Raw genomic sequence first — 14301 nt, 5'->3', positions numbered from 1 at the left:
CCACATTAACTAAGGCTGTCTCTGTGCTGTGGTGGGCCCAAAAACCAGATTGGAATTTTTCAAAAATCATTTAGCTGTTTGAAAACCAATTTCTCCAGAATTTTGCTTAAGAATGGAAGGTTGGAAATTGGCCAAACATTTCCAAGAGCAGAAGAATCTAGATAACTTTTCTTCAGAAGGGGTTTCACCATAGCAGTTTTTAGTACAGTGAGGAAAGTGACTGTGAATAGGGAGTGATTAACAATAGCTTGCACTTCTTCAGATATGTAACTAAAAACAGTTTGAAGAAGGTGGTGGGGATAGGATTGAGACGGCAGGTACTTAAATTGTGATACCACTTTCCTCACTTTCCTGAGCATGTCTGTGTCAACCAGGGAAAGTAAATCCATAGTGCCTTTGCGTGATAGGCTAGGGCACATATCATCAAACTTCTCATCAGGTCTTGCTTGACTGATACCCAGCCTAATGTTTGTTATCTTATCTCTGAAATATCCGGGGGTAGTATTATCGGGAAGAGCACTCTCAACTCATTCTGAAGTTAGAACCATTTGCCCGTCTGGCCTTTCTAATTGCCTTGTTATATATGCAAAATTGCTCTCTCAGAATATCATAATGGACCTGCAACTTTGACTTTCTCCACTTCCGCTCTGCCTTTCTGCAATTTCTCTATAATGTATTTGTTTCCTCACTCATCCAAGGGGCTCTCCATTTGGATGTGGCCTTTTTCAATTTAACTGGAGCTACTGTATGGCATCAATGTTTGCCCTTCATTTGCTATTAAAGTTATCAACTAAATCATCACAAGAGGAAGGCAGAATAAGTGTTGGAGTACTATTCATACACTCAATAAAATCTGTAGCAACTTCTGAGATAGATAGTGTTTTTTAACAATGCGTTCAGTATTACTCTGTGCTATGGGCAACAAGGTAGTAAAAAATACACAGTGATGATCAGATAAAGCAACATCAACAATAGAGGATATGTCAACACAAAGCCCCTTGGTAATAACCAGGGCCAGAGTATGGCTGCGGTTATGGGTGGGCCCAGTGGAAAGCCCCTTGGTAATAACCAGGTCCAGAGTATGGCTGTGGTTATGGGTGGGCCCAGTAGAAACCCTCTTGGTAATAACCAGGTCCAGAGTATGGCCGCGGTTATGGGTGGGCCCAGTAGAAACCCTCTTGGTAATAACCAGGGCCAGAGTATGGCCGTGGTTATGGGTGGGCCCAGTAGAAAGCCTCTTGGTAATAACCAGGGCCAGAGTATGGCTGTGGTTATGGGTGGGCCCAGTAGAAAGCCCCTTGGTAATAACCAGGGCCAGAGTATGGCTGTGGTTATGGGTGGGCCCAGTAGAAACCCCCTTGGTAATAACCAGGGCCAGAGTATGGCTGTGGTTATGGGTGGGCCCAGTAGAAAGCCTCTTGGTAATAACCAGGGCCAGAGTATGGCCGCGGTTATGGATGGGCCCAGTAGAAAGCCTCTTGGTAATAACCAGGGCCAGAGTATGGCCGCGGTTATGGGTGGGCCCAGGGGGGGGCAGAGATAATTATTATTTTCCCTGTGCAAGGCAAGGGTCTTCGTTTTTAGTCCTCCCCTGAAGGTCGTTAAAACCTATGTGAGTGACAATGGTGTCAATATTGGAGTAGTAGGTCAGAGTCGTGGGCAGGATAGACTTGATGTCATGGCCACGGGCTCATTGGTGACAGTGGACCTTGATCGGTCTACAGACCGTAGGTAGGCCAAAATCTCTCAACATCGAGCAGCCCACAATGATGTTGGTAGTGATGGAATCCAACAGCCTGTTGGCTCGTAGGCGAGGGGGGCTACCGAGATTGAAGCACATTTAAGCCTGCACTTCAGACCTGCCCTCGTCAGCAGTTTGCAGTGCTCACAGGACTCAGGGGCATCGAACCCTTCTTGTTCCTTACCCAGGCAATTGATGCATAGAGGGAGGAATTGTTTTCTTGCAATCATGGAACCCCAAGCACAAGAGCGTGGGTCTTCTTTGAGTGCTAGGCTCGTACTTGAATGGGATAGCAGTAGAAGCCTGTTGTAAGAACAATCTGTAGACAGCGTAGGCTAGAAAATAGTAGCAAATAGTAGCTTGTGTAAGCGGTGTAATACGCTAGCTAGTTAGAAGCCTTGAGGCTTACAGCAGGCAATAATAAGCACAGTAGAACGCTATAGCCATGAAGCTAGTGGGGCGTTAGCTAGCTAGCAGCTAGCTCGTGGTGAAGGTGTGCCGTGGATAGCTTAGTGCTGGCGGAAGGAAACCGGGGACCAAATAGTGTGCTCACGCGACCGAAGGAGCCGTGAGACTGAGTTAACACAATGGGTGAACGTAGGTTAAACTAGATGAGAGAAGGGAGCTAGCAATGCTACCGTGTTGCAGGTAGGGTATGCTAGTGAGGTTAGCTTGCTAGTGAGGTTAGGCTAGCTAAGTTAGCCTCGCAACATGGGCTAACCGAATCTCAATAGCTAGCCATGAAGCTATCTACCAACATAGACTGAGAAGTAGAAAAGGAATTTCTAAACAAAACACCTTTCAGGTCAGTAGTCAACCTCTCGACAGGGTCTGAAGACCTATGCTCGATATTATTCACAGTTCACTTGTGAGCAGCTCAGCAGCAAAACAGGGATCCAGTCAATCTGAGGAGAGCTAGAGAGTAATTCTCTTCGTGAGGAAGAGTAACCAGAGGGCAGGAGGGCTTTTAAGGAAGGTGAGGGACTCACCTCATTCGCCACTACCTGTCTGTCTCCATCAGATGCTTTTGATTATTTCGAGAGTAGGTGTTTCGAGGTGTTAATGTGAGATATTGAAGTGAATAATTGAAAGAGAACCATATTTATTGTAATATGTCAATGCATGTCGTAAGGAGCCTGTGGTAGCATGATAATCTAATTAATAAACATTTTCAGTAAATTATCATTTCAGGTTTGTGATGGTTCACTTGGTGTCCAATCCCCTTACCTCAGTAAAGTGATCCACCTCACTCTGGCTTTGCTCCCCCTTTCCAGACATCAGCATCAGCTTGTTTTGCAGATCTCTCAGGTCTTCTAAGGAGTAGTTGCGCATCTGACCTTCTTCCTGCTGGTCTGGAACCTGTAGCTTTAGGGCAGTGTCTAAACTCAGCTAAAGGAGAAAACAATGGACAAGTTCCAACATGTCAATCTACCGCTGCAGGTATTCAGGAGAGTACTTACAGATATTTGTCAATGGCAAACATGAGTACAAATATAGACATTGACTCCATAATGACAATATTTAAACAAAAAAAACGTGAAATAATCATTCAATTGTCTCTAAAAACATGTTTAAATGATTGAACAGACCTTCTTCTGGTTATGTGCATCAATAACATAGATGCCTCTTGTGTTGATAGACGTGGCCAGAGAAAGAGAAGAGAGTTCCACAGACCCATGGCTGTCCTTCACAGTTTTCAACCAGTCCAAATGGCGTGCAGTATCCCGCTGCAATCAGGGAGGAATCAATCATAGAATGTGGTTTAAACTTGAGTTCAAGTTCCAAACCTAATGGCATGCTAAGATTGTGAAGGCTTATATAATTTAGATGTGTATGTATTCAGGCCAGTAAATGCTGCTCTGCAAATCAAACACTTCTGAAAATCCACTCCGCATTTAATCCAATAGCAGCCTTTCTGCTTGCTGGTTCGACAAGCTTTTCCCCAAATATTAAATATAAATATACTAAATATGTCATAATTGTCAGAACATCTTACCAGCTTATTTGGTATGTTGCTGTCACTTCCAAGCGCCTTCCATAGTTTTGTCAAAGCCTCCTTGAAGGCATTAAAGTCAGCATTTTGTGGTAACCCATACAGCATCGAGGAGTAACCAAGAACAGCATCATGGAAACAGGCTACACGGTCCACATCCAAGTCGTTCTCTCCAGCAGAGATGGAGGCCAGGTCGACAAACACTTTCAGCTCATTGATATCTGCAATGGCAAAACATGAAACATTTATCCCTTTTTCCATGTAAAAACGGTTTGAATTAGTAATGGCAAACAACCTAGTTGGCTACTACTGGTGCTGCTCTTTCTGTCTTGATATGACCTTACCTTCAAGAGCTTCTTTGACCCATTTGACAAAGTTCCCCCAAAGGCCAAGCTCCTGAAGACACAGTCTGCGAGGTTCTGTGATGTCCTCAAGAACCTTTTTAGTCTCCATCAAATTGTCATCAATGTGATTCAGACTCTTCTCCTTAAAGTCTGCATTACTCTGGAAACATTGTAATATATATATATAAATATACAGTAGTAGCCTAATGCTGGGAAAGGTGCATTGATTGAACACATGTGGACTGTTTGAGAATTTTCCTTACTCACCACATCCAGCAAACTCTGTAGCACTTTGAAGTCCCCTTGAGGACAGATTGTCTTTCTGACATCCATAATGACCTTGGCTGAATCCAATGCTTGATGAAGGTCATGGTACTGTTGGATCTGCTCGATTCGCCTCCTGATCCATCTTCGATCATCAGACAAGTTGATTCTGCACATGATCTCCAGATCACTTTTCATCTCATCGTACTTGTCTTTGTAGACTTCAAAGATGCTATCCACATCCTCCAATGATAAAGTGCCAGATTTCAAACTCTCATAGATCCTCTCGTAATTATCATAGCAACCCTGGAATATTTTGCTGTGGATCACATCAAGAGTGTACACTTCTATCTCGTCAGTGTCAATATGGTTGTGGGAAAGTTCTTTGGCTTGATTCTCCAAGCACATAGCAAAAATGAAGCTTTCCCTGACAGCATTTAGTTTAAATGCCATCTGCCTGGTGGCATTACAGAGGTTAAAGTATGTGACCTCCCCAGTTACGTCAGAGGTGTGCCCGTCAAGTCTGTGAACTTCCATGAATTCATCCAGCGTCATCTGATCTATGTTCTTTTGGTTTTTGAGCTCCAGCTCTTTCACATCGACTGTGGATTAATATGACATCAATGAGAACCATGACCAAGGCTGTTACATCTTGCAGTCATACATCATCAAATATTTGATAAACAGTACCAATAACATAAGCTTTAATGTATACCCTTATCAAATATAATTTAACTCACCTTTCACATGCTCCTGGAGTTGGAGACAAATTATAATTAGGCCCTCAACCATCTTCTTGTAACTGTTCACTGCCTCCATTTCCTCTTCTCTAAATCTCAGTAATCTGTTCATAGTGGTGTCGTCCTTACAACGACCATCTTCACACAGGCCATCTGTAAAAAATATATATATAATAAAAAACAAACAATGAAGACGATACTTTGAGCTCAATGTGGTTCCTTTGACGAGTAACCAGGAGAACCTCAACAGATCAAGACTTTTTGAGTAACAACCACTTAACCTCAGATCTAAATAAAAGTCCCCTTTTGGCATTGCTAGCAAGCACGCATACTTAGCAATAAACTGTGCATTCGGAAAGTATTCAGACCCCTTGGCTTGCCCACATTTTGTTGTTACAGCCTTATTCTAAAATGGATTAAATCGTTTTTTCCCCGTCATCAATCTACACACAATACCCCATATTGACAAACCAAAAACAGGTTTGTAGACATTTTTGCTAATTTATCAAACAAAAACTGAAATATCACATTTACAAAAGTATTCAGACCCTTTACTCAGTACTTTGTTGAAGCACCTTAGGCAGCGATTACAACCTTGAGTCTTCTTGGGTATGACTCTACAAGCTCAAGTCCGGGCTCTGGCTGGGCCACTCAAGGACATTCAGAGACCTGTCCCAAAGCCACTCCTGCATTATCTTGGATGTGTGCTTAGGGTCGTTTTCCTATTGGAAGGTGAACCTTCACCCAAGTCTGAGGTCCTGAGTGCTCTGGAGCAGGTTTTTATCAAGGATCTCTCTGTACTTTGCTCCGTTCATTTTTCCCACGATCCTGAGTAGTCTCCCAGTCCCTGCCACTGAAAAACATCCTCGCAGCATGATGCTGCCACCACCATGCTTCACCGTAGGGATGGTGCCAGGTTTCCTCCAGACATGACGCTTGGCATTCAGGCCAAAATAGTTCAATCTTGGTTTCATTAGACCAGAGAATCTTGTTTCTCATGGTCAGAGAGTCCTTTAGGTGCCTTTCGGCAAACTCCAAGCGGGCTGTCATGTGCCTTTTACTGACGGGTGGCTTCCGTCTCTGCAGATATGGTCGTCCTTCTGGAAGTTTCTCCCATCTCCACAGACGAACTCTGGAGCTCTGTCAGAGTGACCATTGGGTTCTTGATCACCTCCCTGACCAAGGCCCTTCTCCCCGATTGCTCAGTTTGGCCAGGCAGCCAGCTCTAGGAAGTCTTGGTGGTTCCAAACTTCTTCCATTTAAGAATACAATCCTGTCTCGGAGCTCTACGGACAATTCCTTCGACCTCGTGGCTTGGTTTTTGCTCTGACATGCACTGTCAACTGTGGGGTCTTATATAGACAGGCGTGTGCCTTTCCAAATCATGTCCAATCAATTGAATTTACCACAGGTTGACTCCAATCAAGTTGTAGAAACATCTCAAGGATGATCAATGGAAACAGGATGCTCAATTTTGAGTCTCATAGCCAAGGGTCTGAATACTTATGTAAATAAGGTATTTCTGTTTTTATTTTTAATACATTTGCAAAATTTCTGTTTTTGCCTTGTCATTATGGTTTATTGATGAGGTGGAACAAAAATGTAATCCATTTTAGAATAGGGCTGTAATGTAACAAAATGTGGGAAAAGTAAAGGGGTCTGAATAGTTTCCGGATGCACTGTTTATGCATGAGTTGCCAGAAAGTCATTTGGGGGACTTATTTTGATGTAAGGTGAAGTGACGAAGACCTGAAACCAAACCAAGACCAAAAACTTTTTCAGTTTTATAATACTATGAATATTTTGCCTGTAATTTGGACCTTAAACAGAACCAACCTCCCAACAACACAGTAGATTAACTCTTTATTGGATGTCATTAAACTTTCGATCTGGAGAGGTTTTCCTGTCTACTACAGTAGGATTAAAGCAATATTTATACTTAAATGTCTTAATTTGGTATATTCTTCTGACAATCACCTATCTTCAAAAGCTCAATGAATGTTGTTCTCCTTGAGAGGACTTTACTGAGAGTCTTCATCTGGATGTTGCCGTTGATGACTTTATCTGAGACAGAACTGAACGCAGATCTTGCCACAACCATCCGCTTTTTAGCATCGTCTGACAAATGGTCAATCATTTTCAGATTTTCACCTGTAATACAAAACATAGTTAGTATGTTTAAGTGGACATTTGGAAAATGCACTCAAATGTAAATACACTGACCAAAAGTATGTGGACACCTGCTCGTCGAACATCTCATTCCAAAATCATGGGCATTAATATGGAGTTGGTCCCCCCTTTGCTGCTATAACAACTTACACTCTTCTGGGAAGGCTTTCCACTAGATGTTGGAACATTGCTGCGGGGACTTGCTTCCATTCAGCCACAAGAGCATTAGTGAGGTCAGGCACTGATGTTGGGCGATTAGGCCTGGGTCACAGTCGGCATTCCAATTCACCCCAAAGGTGTTCTATGGGGTTGAGATCAGAGCTCTGTGCAGGCCAGTCAAGTTCTTCCACACTGATCTCGACAAAACATTTCTGTATGGACCTCATTTTGTGCACAGGGGCATTGTCATGCTAAAACAGGAAAGGGCCTCCCCCAAACTGTTGTCACAAAGTTGGAAGCACAGAATCATCTAGAATGCCATTGTATGCTGTAGTGTTAAGATTTTCCTTCAATGGAACTAAGGGGCCTAGCCCGAACCATGAAAAACAACCCCAAATCATTACTCATCGTCTACCAAACTTTACCGTTGGCACTATACGTTCGGGCAGGTAGCGTTCTCCTGGCATCCGCCAAACCCAGATTCGTCCGTCGGACTGCCAGATGGTGAAGCGAGATTCATCACTCCAGAGAACGTGTTTCCACTTCTGTAAGTGAGTTCTTCCAATGGCGGCACTCTTAGGCTTGCATCTGCTCGGCCATGAAAACCCATTTCATGAAGCTCCCGATGAACAGTTCTTGTGCTGACGTTGCTTCCAGAGGCAGTTTGGGACTCAGTAGTGAGTGTTGCAACCAAGGACAGACGATTTTTACGCGCTACAGCACTCAGCGTTCCCGTTCTATGAGCTTGTGTGGCCTACCACTTTGCGGCTGAGCCGTTGTTGCTCCTAGACATTTCCACTTCACAATAACATCACTTACAGTTGACCAGGGCAGCTCCAGCAGTGCAGAAATTTGACGAACTGACTTGTTTGAAAGGTGGCATCCTATGATGGTGCCACGGTGAAAGTCACTGAGCTCTTCAGTAAGGCCATTCTACTGCCACTATTTGTCTATGGAGATTGCATGGCTGTGTACTCAATGTTATACACCTGTCAGCAACGGGTGTGGCTGAAATAGCCGAATCCACTAATTTGAAGGGGTGTCCAAGTACTTTTGTATATGCTGTATAGTGTAGCTCTCAATGAACATTTGGAAGTGACAGTTTTACATTTAATAGCCATTGTATGTCAATTTTTCCATATACAACTGTGTTGAACATTCCCACCCAATGTTAGCCTTGATTGTATGTGGAAATTGTTGTGGAAATGGTTAGAGCAGTGGAATTTCTTGAGAAAATTCACCTTGGACTTGAAAGACACTTTTGGCCATGGACCAGTTGAGAAGATGTTCCACTACACAGTCCTCCCCTTCCAGGTATTCGCCATTGCCAGTCTTGGGCCAGGACTTCATCACAATAGTAGATATTAGCCTCTCAAACTTGCTAAAGTCAAGTTTTTTCAACCGTTCAAAGAGAGCCTCCTGAGAGATCCCCTGATCATGTCAAATGAAAATTGGAGATTAAAAAAAGCATTTGTTTGATCATTACTTCCCGACAAACTCAATGCACAGCTTAACGATTAAGTAGCCTAGCGATTAAGAGCGTTGGGCCAATAACCAAAAGGTCACTGGTTCAAATCCCTTAACTGACTAGGTGAAAAAAAACATGACCTTGAGCAAGGCACTTAACCCTAATTGCTCATGTAAATTGCTCTGGATAAGAGCGCCTGCTAAATGACGTAAATGTATGTAAATGTAAATGTACATCTCCAGACTGAAAGTGAAACTTAATTTCTACTAGAGCTTTTCTCTACACCAACAATAACATCTGCTAAACGTGTATGTGACCAATAACATCTGCAAACCATGTGTACGTGACCAATAACATCTGCTAACCATGTGTACGTGACCAATAACATCTGCTAACCATGTGTACGTGACCAATAACATCTGCTAACCATGTGTACGTGACCAATAACATCTGCTAAACATGTGTATGTGACCAATAACATCTGCTAACCATGTGTACGTGACCAATAACATCTGCTAACCATGTGTACGTGACCAATAACATCTGCTAACCATGTGTACGTGACCAATAACATCTGCTAAACATGTGTACGTGACCAATAACATCTGCTAACCATGTGTACGTGACCAATAACATCTGCTAAACATGTGTATGTGACCAATAACATAAACACGTGTATGTGACCAATAACATCTGTTAAACATGTGTATGTGACCAATAACATCTGCTAAACACGTGTACGTGACCAATAACATCTGCTAAACATGTGTACGTGACCAATAACATCTGCTAAACATGTGTATGTGACCAATAACATCTGCTAAACACGTGTATGTGACCAATAACATCTGTTAAACATGTGTATGTGACCAATAACATCTGCTAAACACGTGTATGTGACCAATAACTGTCACGTTCCTGACCTATTTCTGTTAGTTTGTTGTATGTGTTAGTTGGTCAGGACGTGAGTTTGGGTGGGCATTCTATGTTGTCTGTTTCTATGTTGGTTTAAGGGTTGCCTGGTATGGCTCTCAATTAGAGGCAGGTGTTTGGCGTTCCTCTAATTGAGAGTCATATTTAGGTAGGTTGTTTCACAGTGTTCGTTGTGGGTGGTTGTCTCCTGTGTCTGTGTATATGTTTGCACCATACGGGACTGTTTGCGGTTTGTTCATTTTATGTAGTCTGTTCCTGTTCGTTTCGTTCTTCACGTTATATGTAAGTTCGTCGTTCAGGTCTGTCTGCATCGTTTATTTGTTTTGTTAGTTTATTCAAGTTTAGTTTGTTTTTTCGTCGTGTTCAATAAATTCATCATGTCATTTCACTACGCTGCGCCTTGGTTCAATCACTACTCCTCCTCTTCGGATGAAGAGGAGGAGGAAAACCGTTACAGAACCACCCACCAATCCAGAATCAAGCAGCGGTGTAAACGGAGTAAGGGACAGCGCAAGAAGGAGGAATGGACTTGGGACGATGTATTGGACGGTAAAGGTTGCTACACATGGGAGGAGATCCTGGCTGGAAGGGATCGCCTCCCATGGGAACAGCTGGAGGCACTGAGGAGAGCAGAGGCAACCGGAGAAGGGAACCGGAGTTATGAGGGGACGCGTCTAGCACGGAAGCCCGAAAAGCCCGTGAGTACCACCCAAAAATTTCTTGGGGGGGCTAAGAGGTGGTGGGCCAAGGGCAGGTAGGAGACCTGCGCCCACTTCCCAGGCTAGCCGTGGAGAGCGGGAGTACGGGCAGACACCGTGTTACGCAGTAGAGCGCACGGTGTCTCCTGTACGTGTGCATAGCCCGGTGCGGGTTATTCCACCTCCCCGCACTGGTAGGGCTAGATTGGGAATTGAGCCAGGTGTCATGAGGCCGGCTCAACGCGTCTGGTCTCCAGTGCGTCTCCTCGGGCCGGCATACATGGCACCTGCCTTACGCATGGTTTCCCCGGTTCGCCTACATAGCCCGGTGCGGGTTATTCCACCTCCCCGCACTGGTCGGGCGACCGGGAGCATTCAACCAGGTAGGGTTGGGCAGGCTCAATGCTCAAGAGAGCCAGTATGCTTGCACGGTCCGGTATTTCCGGCGCTACCTCCCCGCCCCAGCCCAGTACCACCAGTGCCTACACTACGCACCAGGTTTCCAGTGCGTCTCCAGAGCCCTGTTCCTCCTCCACGCACTTTTCCTATGGTGCGTGTATCCAGTTCGGTGCCTCCAGTTCCGACAACACGCACTAAGCCTCCTGTGCGTCTCCAGAGCCCTGTACGCACTGTTCCTTCTCCCCGTACTCGTCCTGAGGTGCGTGCACTCAGCCCGGTGCCACCAGTGCCGGTACCACGCACCAGGCCTATAGTGCGCTTTGAGAGGTCAGTGTGCCCTGTCCCTGCTCCCCGCACTAGCCTGAAGGTGCGTGTCTCCAGTCCGGTGCCTCCAGTTCCGGCACCACGTACCAGGCCTACAGTGCGTCTCAGCCGGCCAGAGTCTGCCGTCTGCCCAACGGCGCCTGAACTGTCCGTCTGCCAAGCGCCGCATGAACTGCCCGTCGGTATTGAGCCTTCAAAGCCGCCCGTCTGCCATGAGCCTGCAAAGCCGCCCGTCTGCCATGAGCCTACAGAGCCTTCCGCCAGACAGGAGCCGCTAGAGCCTTCCGCCAGACAGGAGCCGCTAGAGCCTTCCGCCAGACAGGAGCAGCCAAAGCCTTCCGCCAGACTGGATCAGCCAGAGCCATCCGTCTCCGCAGCGCCGTCTGAGCCATCCGTCTCCGCAGCGCCGTCTGAGCCATCCGTCTCCCCAGCGCCATTTGAGCCATCCGTCTCCGCAGCGCCATCTGAGCCATCCGTCTCCCCAGCGCCGTCTGAGCCATCCGTCTCCCCAGCGCCGTCTGAGCCATCCGTCTCCCCAGCGCCGTCTGAGCCATCCGTCTGTCCCGAGCCATTAGAGCCGCCCGTCTGTCCCGAGCCGTCAGAGCCGATAGTCAGTCAGGAGCCGCTAGAGCCAGTCGTCAGTCAGGATCTGCCAGAGCCGCCAACCAGACAGGATCTGCCAGAGCCGCCAACCAGACAGGATCTGCCAGAGCCGCCAACCAGACAGGATCTGCCAGAGCCGCAAACCAGACAGGATCTGCCAGAGCCGCCAACCAGACAGGATCTGCCAGAGCCGCCAACCAGACAGGATCTGCCAGAGCCGCCAACCAGACAGGATCTGCCAGAGCCGCCAACCAGACAGGATCTGCCAGAGCCGCCAACCAGACAGGATCTGCCAGAGCCGTCAGTGAGCCATGAGCGTCCAGAGCCGTCAGCCAGCCATGAGCGTCCAGAGCCGTCAGCCAGCCATGAGCGTCCAGAGCCGTCAGCCAGCCATGAGCGTCCAGAGCCGTCAGCCAGCCATGAGCGTCCAGAGCCGTCAGCCAGCCATGAGCGTCCAGAGCCGTCAGCCAGCCATGAGCGTCCAGAGCCGTCAGCCAGCCATGAGCGTCCAGAGCCGTCAGTGAGCCATGAGCGTCCAGAGCCGTCAGCCAGCCATGAGCGTCCAGAGCCGTCAGCCAGCCATGAGCGTCCAGAGCCGTCAGCCAGCCATGAGCGTCCAGAGTCGTCAGCCAGTCATGAGCTGTCCCTTAGCCCAGAGCGGCTATTTACCCAGAACTGCCCCTCAGTCCAGAGCTGTCTCTCTGTCCGGAGCTGCCTTTCAGTCCGGAGTTGCCCCTCTATCCTAAAATACCTCTTTATCCTGAGCTACCTCTCTATCCTGAGCTATCCCTCTGTCCTGAGCTATTTCTCTGTCCTGAGCTACCTTGTCCCGGAGCTGTCCTGTATCTTGGTGTTGCCCCTTAAATTAGGTGGGGGAAATAAGAGGGTGGTCATGATAAGGGGTAAACGTAAGCTGGGATTGACTATGGTGGGGTGGGGACCTCGTCCAGAGCCTGAGCCACCACCGTGGTCAGATGCCCACCCGGACCCTCCCCTAGACTTTCTGCTGGTGCGCCCGGCGTTCGCACCTTAAGGGGGGGGTTATGTCACGTTCCTGACCTATTTCTGTTAGTTTGTTGTATGTGTTAGTTGGTCAGGACGTGAGTTTGGGTGGGCATTCTATGTTGTCTGTTTCTATGTTGGTTTAAGGGTTGCCTGGTATGGCTCTCAATTAGAGGCAGGTGTTTGGCGTTCCTCTAATTGAGAGTCATATTTAGGTAGGTTGTTTCACAGTGTTCGTTGTGGGTGGTTGTCTCCTGTGTCTGTGTATATGTTTGCACCATACGGGACTGTTTGCAGTTTGTTCATTTTATGTAGTCTGTTCCTGTTCGTTTCGTTCTTCACGTTATATGTAAGTTCGTCGTTCAGGTCTGTCTGCATCGTTTATTTGTTTTGTTAGTTTATTCAAGTTTAGTTTGTTTTTTCGTCGTGTTCAATAAATTCATCATGTCATTTCACTACGCTGCGCCTTGGTTCAATCACTACTCCTCCTCTTCGGATGAAGAGGAGGAGGAAAACCGTTACAATAACATCTGCTAAACACGTGTATGTGACCAATAACATCTGCTAAACACGTGTATGTGACCAATAACATCTGCTAAACACGTGTATTTGATATTTTTCTAAATAATGATGTTATTCATCTTGCCTGACACATGACCGTGACTGCTTCCAAAGCGCATTTCTCCAATGAGTTCTCCAAGAATGGCAGCGTCCCGCTCACTTCCTCTATCTTATTGATATATATTTCAATTTGATGCATGGACGTTTCCTGATGGCCATACAAAATATGAATGAATTATGTACATACATATCTTTTTAATTGATGAACTTGTAGATGTACCCCATATCTCACCTGTTTGAGTTTTCCTTCAAAATCATTCAAGAATGTATTTCTCCAGTATTGGGTGAATTCTTCTGAACCAATTTGAAGTGAGATCAGCTTGTTCCAGAGCTACAGGAAAAGGTTTTCACTATTCAGTTTTCCTTTTATCAAACACTAGAATTCCAATTCCAACGCCAACTGTTCTGCAATAATAATAATACAAATATAATATTTATTTGTATCAATTATTTAATTTGGTAAAACAAAACATCTTACCTTAGTCTCATACATGTATGCAAAATCAATGTTATTGAGATCTTTAACCAATTTGTTCTTGAATGTGATTCGCAGCCATTCCTTTATGATGGTCATGGTCTCCTTTAACTTCTCTTTGCACGTGTTGTCCAAAAGGTTATTTGTCACTTCCTTTGTCTACAAGAATAGTAATTCATAACAAAAATATTCAGACTCATCAAATATTTATCTCTTGGACAAATCACTCATTATATTACAATTCAGTTCAGCCTGGCTTAACATTAAATCGGCCTTGTAATGCTAAGCCAGACTGTATTGAAAATAAATTCAGACCATTTTTGCTTTAAGAACCACCATGTTGATTCTTTCCTTCTAAAAAGTCTATA

General features: G+C 45.7%; 1 protein-coding gene and 1 long non-coding RNA gene across 2 annotated transcripts in view; one reads left to right on the top strand and one right to left on the bottom strand.

Annotated features, from left to right (window-relative positions):
- LOC139536287 (E3 ubiquitin-protein ligase rnf213-alpha-like) overlaps positions 1-14301 on the bottom strand; it is a 66556-nt gene that overhangs the window by 32734 nt on the left and 19521 nt on the right. Inside the window, exons 14-24 of the mRNA XM_071336696.1 lie at positions 13937-14092; positions 13691-13789; positions 13484-13606; positions 8652-8841; positions 7060-7233; positions 5083-5235; positions 4346-4944; positions 4079-4238; positions 3738-3955; positions 3331-3468; positions 2969-3130 (exon numbers count right to left, since the gene is read on the bottom strand). Of these exons, the coding sequence (XP_071192797.1) occupies positions 2969-3130; positions 3331-3468; positions 3738-3955; positions 4079-4238; positions 4346-4944; positions 5083-5235; positions 7060-7233; positions 8652-8841; positions 13484-13606; positions 13691-13789; positions 13937-14092 (2172 nt within the window). The remainder of the gene's footprint in view (positions 1-2968; positions 3131-3330; positions 3469-3737; positions 3956-4078; positions 4239-4345; positions 4945-5082; positions 5236-7059; positions 7234-8651; positions 8842-13483; positions 13607-13690; positions 13790-13936; positions 14093-14301) is intronic.
- On the top strand, positions 1789-3744 carry LOC139536288 (uncharacterized). The gene is made up of 3 exons (XR_011667284.1): positions 1789-1991; positions 3016-3181; positions 3381-3744. It is a non-coding gene; the product is annotated as an uncharacterized lncRNA (long non-coding RNA).

Source organism: Salvelinus alpinus, chromosome 12 (assembly GCF_045679555.1).
Source record: "Salvelinus alpinus chromosome 12, SLU_Salpinus.1, whole genome shotgun sequence".
Classification (NCBI taxonomy): domain Eukaryota; kingdom Metazoa; phylum Chordata; class Actinopteri; order Salmoniformes; family Salmonidae; genus Salvelinus; species Salvelinus alpinus.
The sequence above is the reverse complement of the archived record's forward strand: the minus strand, read 5'-3'. Positions and strand labels throughout refer to the sequence as shown.